General features: G+C 42.1%; 1 protein-coding gene across 4 annotated transcripts in view; it reads left to right on the forward strand.

Moving 5' to 3' along the window:
* The window catches only part of PTPRU (protein tyrosine phosphatase receptor type U), a 309,484-nt gene that overhangs the window by 163,231 nt on the left and 126,737 nt on the right, over positions 1 to 19,516 (forward strand). For 2 of the 4 annotated variants that reach the window (XM_069756793.1, XM_069756794.1), the window contains exons 12-19: positions 5,895 to 6,168; positions 6,308 to 6,344; positions 6,592 to 6,730; positions 6,894 to 6,923; positions 7,714 to 7,865; positions 8,107 to 8,297; positions 8,706 to 8,775; positions 8,864 to 8,952. In XM_069756793.1, the coding sequence (XP_069612894.1) occupies positions 5,895 to 6,168; positions 6,308 to 6,344; positions 6,592 to 6,730; positions 6,894 to 6,923; positions 7,714 to 7,865; positions 8,107 to 8,297; positions 8,706 to 8,775; positions 8,864 to 8,952 (982 nt within the window). The remainder of the gene's footprint in view (positions 1 to 5,894; positions 6,169 to 6,307; positions 6,345 to 6,591; positions 6,731 to 6,893; positions 6,924 to 7,713; positions 7,866 to 8,106; positions 8,298 to 8,705; positions 8,776 to 8,863; positions 8,953 to 19,516) is intronic. The other 2 variants (XM_069756795.1, XM_069756796.1) reach the window with 1 other exon arrangement.

A 19,516-nucleotide genomic window follows, 5' to 3' on the forward strand; every position in this document is an offset into this window, starting at 1 on the left:
CTTCTTCCCCGGGCGCCGCCATGTTCCAAAATGGCGGGCGCATGCGCAGTGCGCCCGCCGAATCTGCCGGCCGGCAGATTCGTTCCAATGTGAATTTTGATCACTGTGATATAATCTATCACAGTGGTCAAAATAAAAAAACAGTAAATGACCCCCCCCATTTGTCCCCCATAGATAGGGACAATAATAAAATAAAGAATTTTTTTTTTTTTTCACTAAGGTTGGAGTTAGAACTAGGGTTAGGGTTAGGGGTAGGGGTAGGGTTAGGGGTAGGGTTAGGGGTAGGGGTAGGGTTAGGGGTAGGGTTAGGGGTAGGGGTAGGGTTAGGGTTAGGGTTTCGGTATGTGCACACGTATTCTGGTCCTCTGCGGATTTTTCCGCAGCGGATTTGATAAATCCGCAGTGCTAAACCGCTGCGGATTTATGGCAGATTTACCGCGGTTTTTCTGCGCATTTCACTGCGGTTTTACAACTGCGATTTTCTATTGGAGCAGTTGTAAAACCGCTGTGGAATCCGCAGAAAGAAGTGACATGCTGCGGAATGTAAACCGCTGCGTTTCCGTGCAGTTTTTCATGTGTACAGCGATTTTTGTTTGCCATAGGTTTACATTGAAATGTAAACTCATGGGAAACTGCTGCGGATCCGCAGCGTTTTCCGAAGCGTGTGCACATACCTTTAGAATTAGGCTATGTGCACACGGTGCGGATTTGGCTGCCGATCCGCAGCGGATTGGCCGCTGCGGATCCGCAGCAGTGTTCCATCAGGTTTACAGTACCATGTAAACCTATGGAAAACCAAATCCGCTGTGCCCATGGTGCGGAAAATACCGCACGGAAACGCTGCGTTGTATTTTCCGCAGCATGTCAATTCTTTGTGCGGATTCCGCAGCGTTTTACACCTATTCCTCAATAGGAATCCGCAGGTGAAATCCGCGGTAAATCCGCAGGTAAAACGCAGTGCCTTTTACCCGCGGATTTTTCAAAAATGGTGCGGAAAAATCTCACACGAATCCACAACGTGGGTACATAGCCTTAGGGTTAGGGTTGGGTTGGAATTAGGGTTGTGGTTAGGGTTAGGGGTGTGTTGGGGTTAGGGTTGTGGTTAGGGGTGTGTTGCGGTTAGGGTTGTGGTTAGGGTTACGGCTACAGTTGGGATAAGGGTTAGGGGTGTGTTGGCATTAGAATTGAGGGGTTTCCACTGTTTAGGCACATCAGGGGGTCTCCAAACGCAACATGGCGCCACCATTGATTCCAGCCAATCTTTTATTCAAAAAGTCAAATGGTGCTCCTTCCCTTCCGAGCCCCGACGTGTGCCCAAACAGTGGTTTACCCCCACATATGGGGTATCAGTGTACTCAGGACAAACTGGGCAACAATTACTGGGGTCCAATTTCTCCTGTTACCCTTGAGAAAATAAAAAATTGCTTGCTAAAACATCATTTTTGAGGAAAGAAAAATGATTTTTTATTTTCACGGCTCAGCGTTGTAAACGTCTGTGAAGCACTTGGGGGTTCAAAGTGCTCACCACATATCTAGATAAGTTCCTTGGGGGGTCTAGTTTCCAAAATGGGGTCACTTGTGGGGGGTTTCTACTGTTTAGGCACACCAGGGGCTCTGCAAACGCAACGTGACGCCCGCAGACCATTCCATCAAAGTCTGCATTTCAAAACGTCACTACTTGACTTCCGAGCCCCGACATGTGCCCAAACAGTGGTTTACCCCCACATATGGGGTATCAGCGTACTCAGGACAAACTGGGCAACAATTACTGGGGTCCAATTTCTCCTGTTACCCTTGAGAAAATAAAAAATTGCTTGCTAAAACATCATTTTTGAGGAAAGAAAAATGATTTTTTATTTTCACGGCTCTGCGTTGTAAACGTCTGTGAAGCACTTGGGGGTTCAAAATGCTCACCACATATCTAGATAAGTTCCTTGGGGGGTCTAGTTTCCAAAATGGGGTCACTTGTGGGGGGTTTCTACTGTTTAGGCACACCAGGGGCTCTGCAAACGCAACGTGACGCCCGCAGACCATTCCATCAAAGTCTGCATTTCAAAAGTCACTACTTCCCTTCTGAGCCCCGACGTGTGCCCAAACAGTGGTTTACCCCCACATATGGGGTATCAGCGTACTCAGGAGAAACTGGACAACAACTTTTGGGGTCCAATTTCTCCTGTAACCCTTGGGAAAATAAAAAATTCTGGGCTAAAAAATTATTTTTGAGGAAAGAAAACGTATTTATTATTTTCACTGCTCTGTGTTATAAACTTCTGTGAAGCACTTGGAGGTTCAAAGTGCTCACCTCACATCTAGATAAGTTCCTTTCGGGGTCTAGTTTCTAAAATGGGGTCACTTGTGGGGGGTTTCTACTGTTTAGCCACATCAGGGGCTCTGCAAACGCAACGTAACGCCCGCAGAGCATTCCATCAAAGTCTGCATTTCAAAACGTCACTACTTGACTTCCGAGCCCCGACATGTGCCCAAACTGTGGTTTACCCCCACATATGGGGTATCAGCGTACTCAGGAGAAACTGTACAACAACTTTTGGGGTCAAATTTCTCCTGTTACCCTTGGGAAAATAATAAATTGCAGGCTAAAAAATCATTTTAGAGAAAATAAAATTTTTATTTTATTTTCATGGCTCTGCGTTATAAACTTCTGTGAAGCACTTGGAAGTTCAAAGTCCTCACCACACATCTAGATTAGTTCCTTTGGGGGTCTAGTTTCCAAAATGGGGTCATATGTGGGGGATCTCCAATGTTTAGGCACACAGGGGCTCTCCAAACGTGACATGGTGTCCGCTAATGATTGGAGCTAATTTTCCATTTAAAAAGCCAATTGGCGTGCCTTCCCTTCCGAGCCCTGCCGTGCGCCCAAACAGTGGTTTACCCCCACATATGGGGTATCAGCGTACTCAGGACAAACTGGACAACAACATTTGCGGTCCAATTTCTCCTATTACCCTTGGCAAAATAGGAAATTCCAGGCTAAAAATCATTTTTGAGGAAAGAAAAATTATTTTTTATTTTCATGGCTCTGCATTATAAACTTCTGTGAAGCACCTGGGGGTTTAAAGTGCTCAATATGCATCTAGATAAGTTCCTTGGGGGGTCTAGTTTCCAAAATGGGGTCACTTGTGGGGGAGCTCCAATGCATAGGCACACAGGGGCTCTCTAAACGCGACATGGTGTCCGCTAACAATTGGAGCTAATTTTCCATTCAAAAAGTCAAATGGCGCGCCTTCCCTTCCGAGCCCTGCCGTGTGCCCAAACAGTGGTTTACCCCCACATATGAGGTATCGGCGTACTCGGGAGAAATTGCCCAACAAATTTTAGGATTCATTTTATCCTATTGCCCATGTGAAAATGAAAAACTGAGGCGAAAAGAATTTTTTTGTGAAAAAAAAAGTACTTTTTCATTTTTACAGATCAATTTGTGAAGCACCTGAGGGTTTAAAGTGCTCAATATGCATCTAGATAAGTTCCTTGGGGGGTCTAGTTTCCAAAATGGGGTCATTTGTGGGGGAGCTCCAATGTTTAGGCACACGGGGGCTCTCCAAACACGACATGGTGTCCGCTAACGATGGAGATAATTTTTCATTCAAAAAGTCAAATGGCGCTCCTTCCCTTCCGAACCTTACCATGTGCCCAAACAGTGGTTTACCCCCACATGTGAGGTATCGGTGTACTCATGAGAAATTGCCCAACAAATTTTAGGATCCATTTTATCCTGTTGCCCATGTGAAAATGAAAAAAATTGAGGCTAAAAGAATTTTTTTGTGAAAAAAAAGTACTTTTTCATTTTTACGGATCAATTTGTGAAGCCCCCGGGGGTTCAAAGTTCTCACTATGCATCTAGATAAGTTCCTTGGGGCGTCTAGTTTCCAAAATGGGGTCACGTGTGGGGGAGCTCCAATTTTTAGGCACACGGGGGCTCTCCAAACGTGACATGGTGTCCGCTAAAGAGTGGAGCCAATTTTTCATTCAAAAAGTCAAATGGCGCTCCTTTCCTTCCAAGCCCTGCCGTGCGCCCAAACAGTGGTTTACCCCCACATATGAGGTATCAGCGTACTCAGGACAAATTGGACAACAACTTTCGTGGTTCAGTTTCTCCTTGTACCATTGGGAAAATAAAAAAAATGTTGCTAAAAGATAATTTTTGTGACTAAAAAGTTAAATGTTCATTTTTTCCTTCCATGTTGCTTCTGCTGCTGTGAAGCACCTGAAGGGTTAAAAAACTTCTTGAATGTGGTTTTGAGCACCTTGAGGGGTGCATTTTTTAGAATGGTGTCACTTTTGGGTATTTTCAGCCATATAGACCCCTCAAACTGACTTCAAATGTGAGGTGGTCCCTAAAAAAAATGGTTTTGTAAATTTCGTTGTAAAAATGAGAAATCGCTGGTCAAATTTTAACTCTTATAACTTCCTAGCAAAAAAAAAATGTTGTTTCCAAAATTGTGCTGGTGTAAAGTAGACATGTGGGAAATGTTATTTATTAACTATTTTGTGTCACATAACTCTCTGGTTTAACAGAATAAAAATTCAAAATGTGAAAATTGCGAAATTTTCTAAATTTTCGCCAAATTTCCGTTTTTATCACAAATAAACGCAGAATTTATTGACCTAAATTTACCACTAACATGAAGCCCAATATGTCACGAAAAAACAATCTCAGAACCGCTAGGATCCGTTGAAGCGTTCCTGAGTTATTACCTCATAAAGGGACACTGGTCAGAATTGCAAAAAACGGCCAGGTCATTAAGGTCAAAATAGGCTGGGTCATGAAGGGGTTAACTTAATACTTTGTTGCGCCACCTTTTGCTGCGATTACAGCTGCAAGTCGCTTGGGGTATGTCTCTATCAGTTTTGTACATCGAGAGACTGAAATTCTTGCCCATTCTTCCGTGGCAAACAGCTTGGGCTCAGTGAGGTTTGATGGAGATCGTTTGTGAACAGCAGTTTTCAGCTCTTTCCACAGATTCTCGATTGGATTGAGGTCTGGACTTTGACTTGGCCATTCTAACACCTGGATACGTTTATTTGTGAACCATTCCATTGCAAACTTTAAATGACACTTTTTATGGATATCTTTGAAAAATGGCTTTCTTCTTGCCACTCTTCCATAAAGACCAGATTTGTGCAGTGTATTACTGGTTGTTGTCCTATGGACAGACTGTCCCACCTCAGCTGTAGATCTCTGCAGTTCATCCAGAATGATCATGGGCCTCTTGGCTCCATCTCTGATCAGTCTTCTCCTTGTTTGACATGAAAGTTTAGAGGGACGGCCGGGTCTTGGTAGATTTGCAGTGGTATGATACTCCTTCCATTTCAATATGATTGCTTGCACAGTGCTCCTTGGGATGTTTAAAGTTTTGGAAATCATTTTGTATCCAAATCCAGCTTTAAACTTCTCCACAACAGTATCACGGACCTGCCTGTTGTGTTCCTTAGTCTTCATGATGCTCTCTATGCTTCAAACAGAACCCTGAGACTATCACAGAGCAGGTGCATTTATACGGAGACTTGATTAGATACAGTTGGATTATATTTATCATCATTAGGCATTTAGGACAAGATTGGATCATTCAGAGATCCACAATGAACTTCTGGAGTGAGTTTGCTGCACTGAAAGTAAAGGGGCCGAATAATATTGCATGCCCCACTTTTCAGTTTTTGAATTTCCACAAAAATGTTAAATAACCAATAAATTTCATTTAACTTCACAATTGTGTTCCACTTGTTGTTGATTCTTCAACAAAAATTTACATTTGGTATTTTTATGTTTGAAGCATGATATGTGGGAAAAGGTTGAAAAGTTCCAGGGGGCCGAATACTTTCACAAAGCACTGTATATCTAACCCGCTATAACAATATCATTACACCTTCCCATGCAGTTTTTACCAGGTTCTGGTTGAAGGGGAAAGCTCCAGTCGAGCTAGACGTGAACTTGCAGTTCCTGGCTGTTTCCCTGGAGCTGGTGGTTATGAGGAAGCTGAGATGGAAGGATCAACCAGTTATGTAGGAGCAGAACTTCCACCGAGTGACTTGCCTCGAGATACCCCCTTTATTGTAGGGGATAATCGCAGCTATGGAGGTTACTGGAATCCACCCTTGGATCCTCGAAAAGGCTACCTTATCTACCTACAGGCAGCTAGCCATCATCGTGGGGTAAGATTTTCTGAAAATAGTGAGACGATGCCATCACTTTTATGGGCTATGGTGTGCTCATCAAGTATTTTAGGGAAGGGTAAACAGAGGATTTATGGCAAAGAATTTAGCTATCATTAACTATCTTTTTTTCCCATAGGAAACACGTCTAAATTGTGTTAGGATTGCCAGGAAAGGTAAACACTTAAATATGTCTGTGTCCTCTTGCATATTATTAAATACCATTAATTAATTTGTTCGTTCCTTTATTACGTGTTTTCTAACTCTTTTTGCGTACGTTGTATTTGCTTCTGTGTTATGGATTTTATATCGATAACCCCAGTACCTTTCTCTATGAACTCTTGTACCCATAGTCTGTCAGTCAATTGTTAATCTTTCTTAGTTACCCTAATTGAGCCCTGACTTTTCTTTCTTTTTTCTCAGCACCTTGTAAGGACAGTCACCGATTCTCTATGGCTCCTCAACATTCGGAAGAGATGGGGCTTGTACTAGGAATTTGTGCCGGCGGTCTGGTTGTGTTTATCATTCTGCTTGGTGCTGTAATTCTTATCGTTCGCAAGGGGTAAGGGACTTAGTCACTCCCAATCAAAAGATTTTAAATTAATAATGATTCAAAAATTGGGAAATTTGTTTTTTGTCAGAATATTATTTTGTAAGATTTATTTACACCAGTTATTGACTGAAAGGATAGCTCACAATTTGCTTCTTTTCTCTATCGCTGGCAGAAGAACACAGTTTTCTTATGCTTACTATCCGTGAGTATGACAATAAAACTCTAATATTGTTGCATCCTCTTCTATGGTCATTTCTTCTGTCTCTCACCAGACCACACTTTGCCTTTGTTATGGGTATTGCTGGGGGACAGTACAGCAGCTTGGGTTATTATTCTGGGACTAGTGGTGTTGTCCAGACAGGGAGCTTGGGGTTATCACCTGACTGTGTTATCTCATTAATTCCCTTCTGAGAGCCCTGAGCAGTGCTGACACTATTTACACTATCCCTTGACTTTCTACCACTAGTTGCCAGTTATGAGCTCTGCTAGACCTGGTTTACCATGATCGACAGCCTCTAATCTGTTATTTGATTCCCGTTCTTGACTTTGGGCAGTATCTTGAGAGCCTTTTTACCTGATGTTTCTGCTCCTGTTCCGGACCTCCTTGTATTAATGCAGATTCTGGAGCATTCTCTTCATTCCTGTTCTCTGGCCTCTTACCTGTCCGTGGAAGCCCTTTTAAGAACTATCACACACAGTGCGTCCGTGATATATATGTACGGAGATTTATTTTATACTTTAAGAGGAAATCTCAACTTTAGATATTAAAACTTCACATGAGATCTTGATGTTTCATAGACAAGCCTTATTTGTGGTGTTTCCACAAATCTGCTCTACAGTATTCTACACACGTATAACCCCAAAAAATGCCAGTTCCGTTATGTACTGTGCGTATAGCCCAAATATTATATATAGTTATTTGAGTTAATCATCTTGATTACCGTATATAAGGACAGATGTTAATTGTGATTTATACCTTTTCTTTCTTTCAGCAAACCAGTAAGTCTAGCTAAGTCGGCTTTGCCAGTACGGCATGAAAACGCTTGCACAGGAGCCACTAGGGAACACACCAAGATCTTAGATCAACCCAAGTTACTACAGGATGAGGCAGCCTTAACATTTTTGCACAATTATGGTTCTCGAGGTATGAAAATGGACTGTCTGCATGCTTTTGCCATGTTGGGTTTCTTCTTAGGTGATCTATATTCATTATCCAATTTTTTTGCAGTAAGACTGTACCTGTACTTATACTTTATATAGTCATTAACGTGTTGTAAGTCTGGAAATCTAAATTCCATTATAATAATTTATAAATACAGGAGAACAATGTGTAACGTATAGATAACAAAAATAAACTAATATTAATGATCCTTCATTTTCCTCAGGCGAACCACGTGTTGGATCTGTGACAGAATCAAGCAGTCTTCTAGGAGGATCTCCAAGAAGAAATAATGGTAGGAAAGGATCACCATACCACACAGGACAATTACACCCAGCAGTACGGGTGGCAGACCTACTTCAACACATTAACCAGATGAAAGTGGCAGAGGGTTATGGGTTCAAACAGGAATATGAGGTAACAGCTTTGACCTTGTCCTTTGACATAATTTCATTTAACAATTCATTCCAAATGATGAGTGTAATAAAAAGAAAGATTAGGATAGTATTATGTTCTCTTTATTGTGTGTATGCACTTTTTTAGTCTTTCCATCCTTGCGCTATACACAGAATGATAAAATATCAGGGGATGCTTATCCATGTTTTTCACAGTATGAGAATATCTGTTTTGGTCATATTATGCTTGGGAGAATGTGCCTTCTACGTTTGTGCATGTAATAAGTGAATCATGCTGATGTGAAATAGTCTTAAAACGTTTGTACAGTGATTTTTTTTCCTAATGTTGAAATTTCTAATATATGTTGAAGACCTTTGTCTTCATTCTCCTTCCATTTTTGATTCAAAAACTGTGTTCTTTCTGCATTAGAGTTTTTTTGATTGGGATGTGTCTAAGAAGAAGGACAAAAGCAAAGGAAGACAAGAGCCACCACCAAATTGTAAGTGGCTCTTTACGACCTCTGCCTTGTCATACACATATGGACTTACAATTTCTGAATGGACAATTATTTGTGACATATCCTACAGTTCTACTTTCAGATGAGCGGCACCGTGTTAGACTCCATCCTCTACAGGCAGAATGCAGTTCTGAAGAAATCAATGCCAATTACATTGATGTGAGTAGAAGACATACATAACATAGCTTAGCCTAAGTACGTATCGTGATGGCGTGCATTAACATACCAGATTAAGGCTGCTTTCACACATCAGGTTTTTTGTTTCAGGCTAAATCCGGCTCTCGGGAGAAAAACCGGAACCGGAAAAAATAAAAACCGGATCGGGTTTTTCCCCCATTGACTTGTATTAGCGCCGGATGGCCCAGGATTCCTTCCGGTTTGATGCCGTACACTCGTACCGGCGTCTGGAAAAAAACGTCTACTGTAACGTTTTTTGTCTCCGGCGAAAAAACCTGAAGCACCGGATCCTGCGCTCCCGGCTGTTTGCTAGAATGGAAGCCTATGGGAGCCAGAAGGTGCCGGATGCAGAAAATGGCGAATCCGGTGGCCTGATCCGGTTTTTTAAACTGAGCATGCTCCAATTTTTTTTAATCCAATAATCTAGATAGGCTAGCCAGATCTGTCAAAAAAACGGATCGGTCGCATCAGTTTTTCACAATCTGCGCCGGATCCAGTTTTTCCAACATTCGCCGGATTTAGCCTGAAACAAAAAACCTGATGTGTGAAAGTAGCCTAAGACACCTAGAAATGAATGCAGCATGTCTACTATAGTGAATATCGGTACAAGACACAGCTGCCTATAGTATTGTGTGCCTTAATGGACATAGAAGGGAAGCCCCTATTAATTGGAGGCCCCTATAATTTGTTGGACCCTCACTGATCACATAATGAAGGCCACGATTGCTGTACATATATAAGCATATATAAATGCCTGGAGATCTGCCAACACTAATGGTGCCTCTGAGCTTTCCACCTAATGGCAGATGATGGGGTAGGATCATATTTGGCCCTTTTTTTTTGCTCACAGGCTAGTTACCGCTAGATATGTCTAGGAGCAATTTCTCTACCTTTTCCTATTGAAATAAATTCATGTTTATGAGGTGGTCAGTGAGAATAGATGTCAGCTGTTTTATGCTTATGGCTAATTATACATTAGAAGGGAATAGAATGGCTGGAATTTGTTTCCTAGTTAAAGAGCATCTGTCAGTTGTACTTTTTTCGTAAGTGCACATTGAAATAACAAATTTTATAATACCATGTATTGGCTTGCAATGTATCTTATTGGAGAAATCTGTTTCTTTCACCTCTTTGATCTTTCACACTAAATTCATGGTTATAATCTTTTCGGTGAAAACTGTTTTTTTGCTTTACTGAGATAGCAGATGATATTTCCCACTCATAAGATTCTATGGAGAGAGTATGGGGAGGAGCAGGGAGGAACTAAAGGCGGACACACACATTCTGCTGAAACGCTCGTTACAGGGGGTGTTCTCCCCTGCGAACAATTTTTTTTTTCATTAATTTAATTTACCGTAATATATTTCTTGGGCAAAAAATATTTTATTCAATTTAGTTTTATTAAAAATCTAGCAAAATTTTGCTTTTATAGATTTTATTTCCTTGCCCATTCAAGCTAGGTGTGTTCTATGGTCATAAATCAGTTAAGAGGAGCTCACAAAAGACAGACTAAGGGTACCGTCACACAGTGGCATTTTGATCGCTACGACAGCACGATCCGTGACGCTCCAGCATCGTAACAATATCGCTCCAGCGTCGTAGACTGCTGTCACACTTTGCAATGTACGACGCTGGAGCGATAATTTCATGACGTATGTGCGATGTAGAAGCCGTTGGTTACTATGCGCACATCGTATACAATATTGTGCACACCTTTGTTACACCATGCGATCATGCCACCACAGCGGGACACTAGACGACGAAAGAAAGTTTCAAACGATCTGCTACGACGTATGATTCTCAGCGGGGTCCCTGATCGCAGGAGCGTGTCAGACACTGCGAGATCGTAACTATATCGCTGGAACGTCACGGATCGTGCCGTCGTAGCGATCAAAATGCCACTGTATGACGGTACCCTAAAGAATGAACTGCCTGACAGATTCTCCGATAACCCATTCTGCAGCCAGCAATAGACAGCACAATACAAAGGCTATAGAAAACAAACCATGGAACTTTTTTGATAAAGCACAATTGCAAAAATTGTTATTTTAAACAAAAATACATGCATTCAAGTAAGAGAAAAAAATAGTCCCCACTGGTGACCAACCACTTAAGGAAAATTCTCTACTCAATTCTTAAATAGTAACTGTTGTAATGTTTCTTATATCGAAAGTCAAGATAAAATATCTTCACTGGTAAACGTCTCTCTTCAGAGAGACAAATGCAGACACAGACACGGACATACTGCTTCAAATTCACCTGAAAGGACATTGGCACTTTAAAGGTTTTATTGTTTGCTAAATGTTCGGCCTGTGGTGTAAAAATGGAATCTGGACAATGCTCATATATAAACTGTTCATAAGTGTGTGAAAACAAATGGTTGTTTCCTCCTAAAGGTAGTTGCCACTACTAGGACAACTTCTTCTTAAACTAAATGTTAGGCCCCACAAAAATAAAGCCTTTACCCACCTCCCATGCCGTGCCGGCGGTGTTCCAGTGGTGTCTGCACTTGCAGTCCTGGGGCTGTGACGCCGTGGAATGACACATGATGTCCGGCGCCCAATCAGCACTGGCTTCACTGTCTCCACCTTCTGCCAAACTGAACTGCAGCTGATCTGTGGCTTCCTCTTCATGTTCAGTTTGCATGAAGGCGGAGACAGTGTAGCCAGTGCGGATTGGGCACCCGGGGAGAGCGAGATCCGAAACCGCTGGAACGGCGCCAGCACGGGAGTATAGGTTTTATTATTTTATCGGGCCGAACATTTAGTTTAAGAACTAATTAGGTAAGAATCATATTTGCTTTGCACTAGGGACACTGGCAGTTACGTGCGTTGCGTCGGGGGCAGCCGCGGCGACGCATGCGTCATGCGCCCCTATATTTAACATGGGGGATGCATGGACATGCGTTGCTCTTGCGTTTTGTGACGCATGCGTCACTTTGGCGCAACTGTCAGGGCGCAGAGGACGCTGCATGATGCAGTATTTTCTGAGCTAAAAATCATGAAAAAATGAACGCATGCGTCACAAAATGCTGCGTTGTGCATGCGTTCACATTTGCGTTGTGCATTGCGTCGCCGACGCTGCACCGCACAACGCAAATGTGAACTTAGCCTAATTGAACTAATAGTAATACATATTTTTTCTTAATCAATTTTGATTTGCACATAAATATTGGAGCTGCCACTTTGTCTTAGCATCTGTTAACAGCATTTAGATATATATTTTACAGCAGTCACATGGACTATGAAAAGAAGTAGACAGTGTCTGACTCATTGACTTGCACAGGAAAGTTTTCTATGCATGCTCTGTTCTGTCCAGAGGTCAGTGTACATGGAGGAAGAAGAAGTGAGCTGTATCCATCACCTAATGTGATTGGTGTGATGTGTGGTTTTGTAATCCTGCCTGTGATGATAATGAGATGACTATTGAAAGATCATCTTTACAGAAGAGGAAGTATAATTATTATTATTAATATGCTTTAATTATATAGCACCATCATATTCTGCAGTGCTTTACAGACATGATTATCATTGTTCCCATTGGGGCTCACAATCTAAATTTCCTATCAATATGTTTTTGGAGTGTGGTAGTAAACCAGGAAACCTGGAGGAAACCCTGGAGAACATACCAACTCCTTGCAGATGTTGTCCTTGGTAGGGTTTAAACACAGAGCTGCAAAGCAGCAGTGCTAGCCACTGTGCCAACTATTATTAGGCTACTTGGACAGTTTGATACTTCTAAGATTTCAGAAATGTTATTAATATAGAAAGTGATAGAAAAAAAATCAAAAATATTTAAAGGGAACTTGTCACCCCCAAAATCGACGATGAGCTAAGCCCACCAGCATCAGGGGCTTATGTACAGTATTCTGTAATGCTGTAGATAAGCCCCCGATGTATCCTGAAAGATGAGAAAAAGAGGTTAGATTATACTCACCCAGGGGCAGTCCGATCCGATGGGCGTTGCAGTCCGGTCCGGGGCCTCCCATCTTCATACGAAGACGTCTCCTTCTTGTATTCATGCTGTGCCTCCGGCGCAGGTGTACTGATCTGCCATGTTGAGGGCAGAGCAAAGTACTGCAGTGCGCAGGCGCTGGGCCTCTCTGACCTTTCCCAGCACCTGTGCCGGAGCCGCAGCGTGAAGACAAGAAAAGAACATTATCCTATGAAGAAAGGAGGCCCCGGACCGGACCGCGACGCCCATCGGACTGGACGGCAGCGGGACCGCCCCTGGGTGAGTATAATCTAACCTCTTTTTCTCATCTTTCAGGATACATCGGGGACTGCAGAATGCTGTAGATAAGCCCTGATGCCGGTGGGCTTAACTCATCTTCAGTTTTGGGGGTGGGTGACAGGTTCCCTTTAATGTTTCAACAATGTTTGAAAACTAACCATTTTCTATAATAAACTGGGATATATACTGCTCAAATCTGTCTACATGTAATTCTTCAGTGGATAATTAAATTAAGCCAGCTGCCTATAGAAGTATATGGAGGTTTTTGTGGTACTGGAATGAAACAGAAGCAGAGAGACACAAAAATAAAGTTCTGTACCTCTTAGTGAAGATGCTTAGCGATTGCTAAAACGGATGAAAGTGTAGTTACATGTAACAACTTGATTTATAAGTTCGATTATTTTCTGATGACAAAGTCTTTTTAAAGGGTGCGGTTACAATTAAATACAATGGGGAAAATAAACATTTGATACACTGCCGATTTTGCAAGTTTTCCCACTTACAAAGAATGGAGGGGTCTGTAATTGTTATCGCAGGTACACTTTAGTAGTGAAAGACAGAATCTAAAAAAAATCCGTAAGATAAAATTGTATGATTTTTTACATAATTACTATTTTATTGCATAAAATAAGTATTTGATAGAAAAGCAGAGCTTAATATTTGGTACAGAAACCTTTGTTTGCAATTACAGAGGTCAGACTTTTCCTGAAGTTTTTGACCAAGTTTGAAGTTCTTGACCACTTCTCCATGCAGTTCTTATCCAGATCTTTGAGGTTCTGGGGGTGTTGCTGGGCAACATTGAGTATATCTCCCTCCAAAGATTTTCTATTGGGTTCAGGTCTAGAGACTGGCTAGGCCACTCTAAGACCTTGAAATGCTTAGTTGCCCTGGCTGTGTGTTTTGGGTTGTTATCATGCTTGAAGACCCAGTCATGACCCATCTTCAATGATCTTACTGAGGGAGGGAAATGTTGGCTATAATCTAGTGATACATGACCCCATTCTTCCTCCCTTCAATACGGTGCAGTCATTCTGTCCCTTTTGCAGAATAAGTATGATGTCATCAAAGTATGATGTCTCCCTCACCATGCATCACGGTTGGAATGGTGTTCTTGGGGTTGCACTCATCCTTCTTCTTCATCCAAATGCGGCGAATGGAGTTTATACTAAAAAGTTCTATTTTGGTCTTATATGACAACATGAGTTTCTCCCATACATCCTCTGGATCATCCAGATGGTCATTGGCTAACTTACAAATGGCCAGGATATGTCCTGGCGTCAGCAAGGAGACCTTGCATGCCCTGCAGGATTTTAATCCATGATGGCGTAGTGTGGTATAGTAATGTTTGAGACTGTGTTCCCAGCTTTCTTCAGCTCCTCCAATGTAGTTCTGGGCTGATTCCTAACCTCTCTCAGAATAATTTTTACTAGTGATGAGCAAGTATACTCATTGCTCGTGATTTCCCGAGCATGCTCGGGGGTCTCCGAGTATTTGTAAGTGCTCAGAGATTTAGTTTTTGTTGACACAGCTGCATGATTTACAGCTGCTAGCCAGCATAAGTACATGTGGGGGTTGCCTGGGTGCTAGGGAATCCCCACATGTAATCAAGCTGGCTAACAGATGTACAGTAAATCATTCAGCTGCGGCGATGAAAACTAAATCTCCGAGCAATAAAAAATACTCGGAGGACACCCGAGCGTGCTCGTCAAATCTCGAGTAACGAGTATACTCACTCATCACTAATCTTTACCCTACAAGGTGAACTCTTGCATAGAACCCCAGCCCGTGAAAGATTGACAGTCATCTTATGTATCTTCCATTTTCTAAGAATTGCTCCATCAGTTGTTGCCTATTGTCCTGTAGCCCATCCCAGCCTTGTGCAGGTCTACAATTTTACCCCTGTGTCCTTAGACAGCTCTTTTGTTTTGGCCATTGTGGCAAAGTTGGAGTGTGATTGATTGTGTGGACAGGTGTCTTTTTTACAGTTAACGAGTGCAAACAGGTGCAATTAATATAGGTAATGAATGCAGAGTAGCAGGGTTTCTTAAAAAAGAACTAAAAGGTCTGTGAGAGTCAAAATTCTTGCTGGTTGGTAGGTGATCAAATAAATAAAACCAGAAAATTACATTGTACAGTATGATTTTTACATAATTAATTTGCATTTTATTGCATGAAATAAGTATTTGATACAATAGAATAACGGAACTTAATATTTGGTACAGAAACCTTTGTTTGCAATTACAGAGGTTAGACATTTCCTGTAGTTCTTGACCAGGTTTGCACACACTGCAGCAGGGATTTTAGTCCACTCCCCCATACGGATCTTCTCCAGATCTTTCAGGTTCCGGGGCTGTAGCTGGGCAACATTGAGTTTCAGCTCCATCCAATGATTTTCTATAGGGTTCAGGTCTGGAGACTAACTAGGTGACTCCTGGACCTTGAAATGCCTCTTACAGAGCCACTCCTTAGTGGCCCTGGCTGTGTGTTTTGGGTCATTGTCATGCTGGAAGACCCAGCCACGACCCATCTTTAATGCTCTTACTGAGGGAAGGAGATTGTTGGTCAAAATATTGCAATACTTGACTCCATCAATCCTCGCTTCAATACGGCGCAGTCATCCTGTCGCCTTTGCAGAAAAGCACCCCCAGAGAATGATCCTTCCCCCACCATGCTTCATGATTTGGATGGTGTTCTTGGGGTTGCACTCATCCTTTTTCGCCATACATGGCGAGTGGAGTTGATGTAAAAAAATTCTATTTTGGTCTCATCTGACCACATGACTTCCTCTCATGTCTCTTCTGGATCATCCAGATGGTCATAGGCGAACTTCAGATGGGCCTGGACATGTGCTGGAATGAGCAGGGGGACCTTGCGTGCACTGCAGAATTTTAATCCATGACGGTGTAGTGTGTTACTGCATCTTGTGTTTCTTACACTTTCTAATAATTGTGCCAACCTTTGTTCCCTTCTCACCAAACTGCTTGCCTATTGTCCTGTGGCCCATCCCAGCCTTGTGCAGGTCTACAATCTTGTCACTGGTGTCCTTAGACAGCTCTTTGGTCTTGGCCATGGTGGAGAGGTTGGAGTGTGATTGAGTGTGTGGACAGGTGTCTTTTATACAGGTAACAAGTTCAAGCAGGTGCAATTAATACAGGTAATGAGTGGAGAATAACTAACAGGTCTGTGAGAGCCAAAATTATTGCTGCTTGGTAGGTAATCAAATACTTATTTCATACAATAAAATGCAAATTAATTGTGTAAAAATCATACAATGTGATGTTCCAGATTTTTTTTTAGATTCTGTTTCTCACAGTTGAAGTGTATTTACGATAAAAATTACAAACTTCTCCATTCTTTGTAGGTGGAAAGACTTGCAAAATCGGCATTGTATCAAATACTTATTTTCCCCACTGTATTACTAAAAAGCATTGGTGTGTTCATGTGTTTCCAGGTGCTAAAAAGACACTGCTTTGCATAGTATTGCCCATAATGACCCCAAGAAGAAATATCAAAAAGAGACTAACTATATTTGTCTTAATGCATGCAAGACATTCATCATAAATAATATCAACATTTTAAACACTTTTTGAATTGCATTTCTCCCATAATTTGAGGAGAATGGACGGTCTTGAAAAGTGTTTTCCTTTCCCTTTTGCCAACACTTCTTGATAACAAAGATGTTCTGGTGTCTTTTTTTTTAAATCTTACTTGCCTACTTTTGAAAATCATAGTGTAGTGGTCCCTGAAAAAAAATGAAATTGTTAATTTCCTATTGGTAATTCTTTTCATACAGAAACTTACATTCTTATGTGTATAGTGTATGAATGCTGTGCTATTAATGTGGGTAATTATATGCTGGCAAAAATGATGTTGTAAAGGGCTTATTGGCTCATTCTAAACCACTTAGCTATGTCCGATAACTCGTATACTTGTACACACAACCTTTTAGGCTAAAGGGCGCCGTGGCTCTTTATGACATTTTGACTATAAAATTATCATTGTTCTTTGCCAAAGTACAATAGTTGCAGCTGCTTTGTTATTATTGTCTGCCAGAACATTTAGTTAAGAGTTTATTTTACATTCTTTTTGACACTTTGGAATTCTGTATCTTGAGCGCAGATGTAATATAGGTTAAATGTTTTTAATGTACCTGCATCCAAGCCAAAATGGCGCCGTGTGTAACAATCTCAAAAAGCCAGACGTGGAATGTATTCTCTATCAAATGGATTGAATGTGAGTTCCAGAATGATTTTAGCTAATGAGTTGGCTCAGTAGTTAAGAACACTGTTCATAAAACTGTAAAGCCAAGCTTCTCCCTGGAAATTCCGACTTTAATCCCAATGTTTTTGGGAAGTAAATTACTTTCTATATATACAACTCAGGCTCCATATGTTAGATTGTAAGCTTCATTGCTATTCCATAGTGAGTGGAACACCCTATAGGTAGAGCTCCTGTGAGAAGACTGAAGTCACACCTACAGTTTTTGGTGCAGGCACAGTTGGGAAAAAAAGAGAGAATCATAATCTTTCCTTTTTTAGACCAAACCTTGCTAGGGATAAAGAACAGTGTGCCAGAAACTGCTTAAAAGCTGAATATGTGAACTAAGTATTTAAGAGGCATAAATAAAAATATGTTAGCAGGTAATAAAATTGCTTAAATACCAGTTCCTGCTTATAATGTGACAATTATAAAGTAATGTAAATGGATTGTATGCAGCTGTTGCTTACCATTAAAGGGGTTGTTCTCTTTTAACATTTATTAGTCTACAGTTGCAGAGATAAATAAAATTGGTCCAGCTCGGTCTTTCCGCTCCTGCTCCAGTTTTTGTTGATCGGCTGCAGCAGTAACGTCAGGTCTACAGTGCTCTTGCAAACATGGTCATTGCAAGGAACATGACAAAATTTAGGATAAGTTGTTGAGGTGATATATGGTATGGAACTTAGTTCAAGGACCAAAGCACAAAGGTCCTTAACCCCTTAACGAACACGATACGCCTTTTAACGGCGGTAGTTAAGGGTACTTAAACCACAGCACCGTTAATTAACGGCGCTGTGAAAAAAGTGTATAGCACCCCCCAGAGTCTGATTTTCTCCAGGGTCTCGGCTGCCGGGGGTAGCTGAGACCCCAGAGAACATGATTTGGATCAGTTTTTACCGACCCCAGGTTGCGTTTACCGGCGAACGCAAAAAAAGCGCGATTTGCCATTTCATTTCTCTCTCCTCTGATGTGATCGGGTCTCCGATCGCCCCCCGATACTTACCAGTGTGTTGTGAATTCTGTTGTCGAACTCCCTCCTGTGGTCGTGAATGGTACTTCGGCGAGCTCTGTCTATGGGCTCCCTCTGGTGGCTATGAGTGAAGCTGCGGCTTCTGAGGTTCCTTACACAGGTGACGTGGTTTATCCTTTGGTTGGCTGCTCTATTTAACTCCTCTCAGATCGTTACTCCATGCCAGCTGTCAATGTTTTTGCATTTGTTCAGTTCGCTCCTGGATCTCTCTGGTGACCTGCCTTCTCCTGCAGAAGCTAAGTTCCTGATAGTCATTATTTGTTCACTGTTTTCTTGTCCAGCTGGTTATCATGATTTTGTCTTGCTAGCTGGAAGCTCTGGGATGCAGAGTGGCCCCTCCGCACCATGAGTCGGTGCGGAGGTCTTTTTTGCACACTCTGCGTGGTCTTTTGTAGGTTTTTGTGCTGATCGCAAAGTTACCTTTCCTATCCTCTGTCTATTTAGTAAGTCTGGCCTCCCTTTGCTGAAACCTGTTTCATTTCTGCGTTTGTGACTTTCATCTTTACTCACAGTCAATATATGTGGGGGGCTTCCTTTACCTTTGGGGAATTTCTCTGAGGCAAGGTAGGCTTTATTTTCCATCTCTAGGGCTAGATAGCTCTTAGGCTGTGACGAGGCGCCTAGGTCTGGTCAGGAGCGCTCCACGGCTATTTCTAGTGTGTGTGATAGGATTAGGGCTTGCGGTCAGCAGAGTTCCCACATCCCAGAGCTCGTCCTGTATGAGGTTTAACTATCAGGTCATTCCGGATGCTCCTAACCACCAGGTCATAACACCAGTGTCTCCCGGTGTCCGGGTCCTCCCTCTTCCTTCCCCCATGGGCGCCGCCATCTTTTACTTGGCAGATCTCGGGGCCTCAGAACCCCAAAGAACATAATTCAGGTCGGTTTTCACTGACCTGGTTTTGCGACCGCCGCTGCTAACAGTGTAGCTAGTAGAGGAGCTGCGGAGACACCATCACGTGTTTCTCAACGCAGGCAGTGAATAGCCAGGCCTTTCCCCGGAAAGGAACAACCAAGGGAAGGGCA

The sequence above is a fragment of the Ranitomeya imitator genome, chromosome 3 (genome assembly GCF_032444005.1).
Source record: "Ranitomeya imitator isolate aRanImi1 chromosome 3, aRanImi1.pri, whole genome shotgun sequence".
In the NCBI taxonomy this organism is placed as follows: domain Eukaryota; kingdom Metazoa; phylum Chordata; class Amphibia; order Anura; family Dendrobatidae; genus Ranitomeya; species Ranitomeya imitator.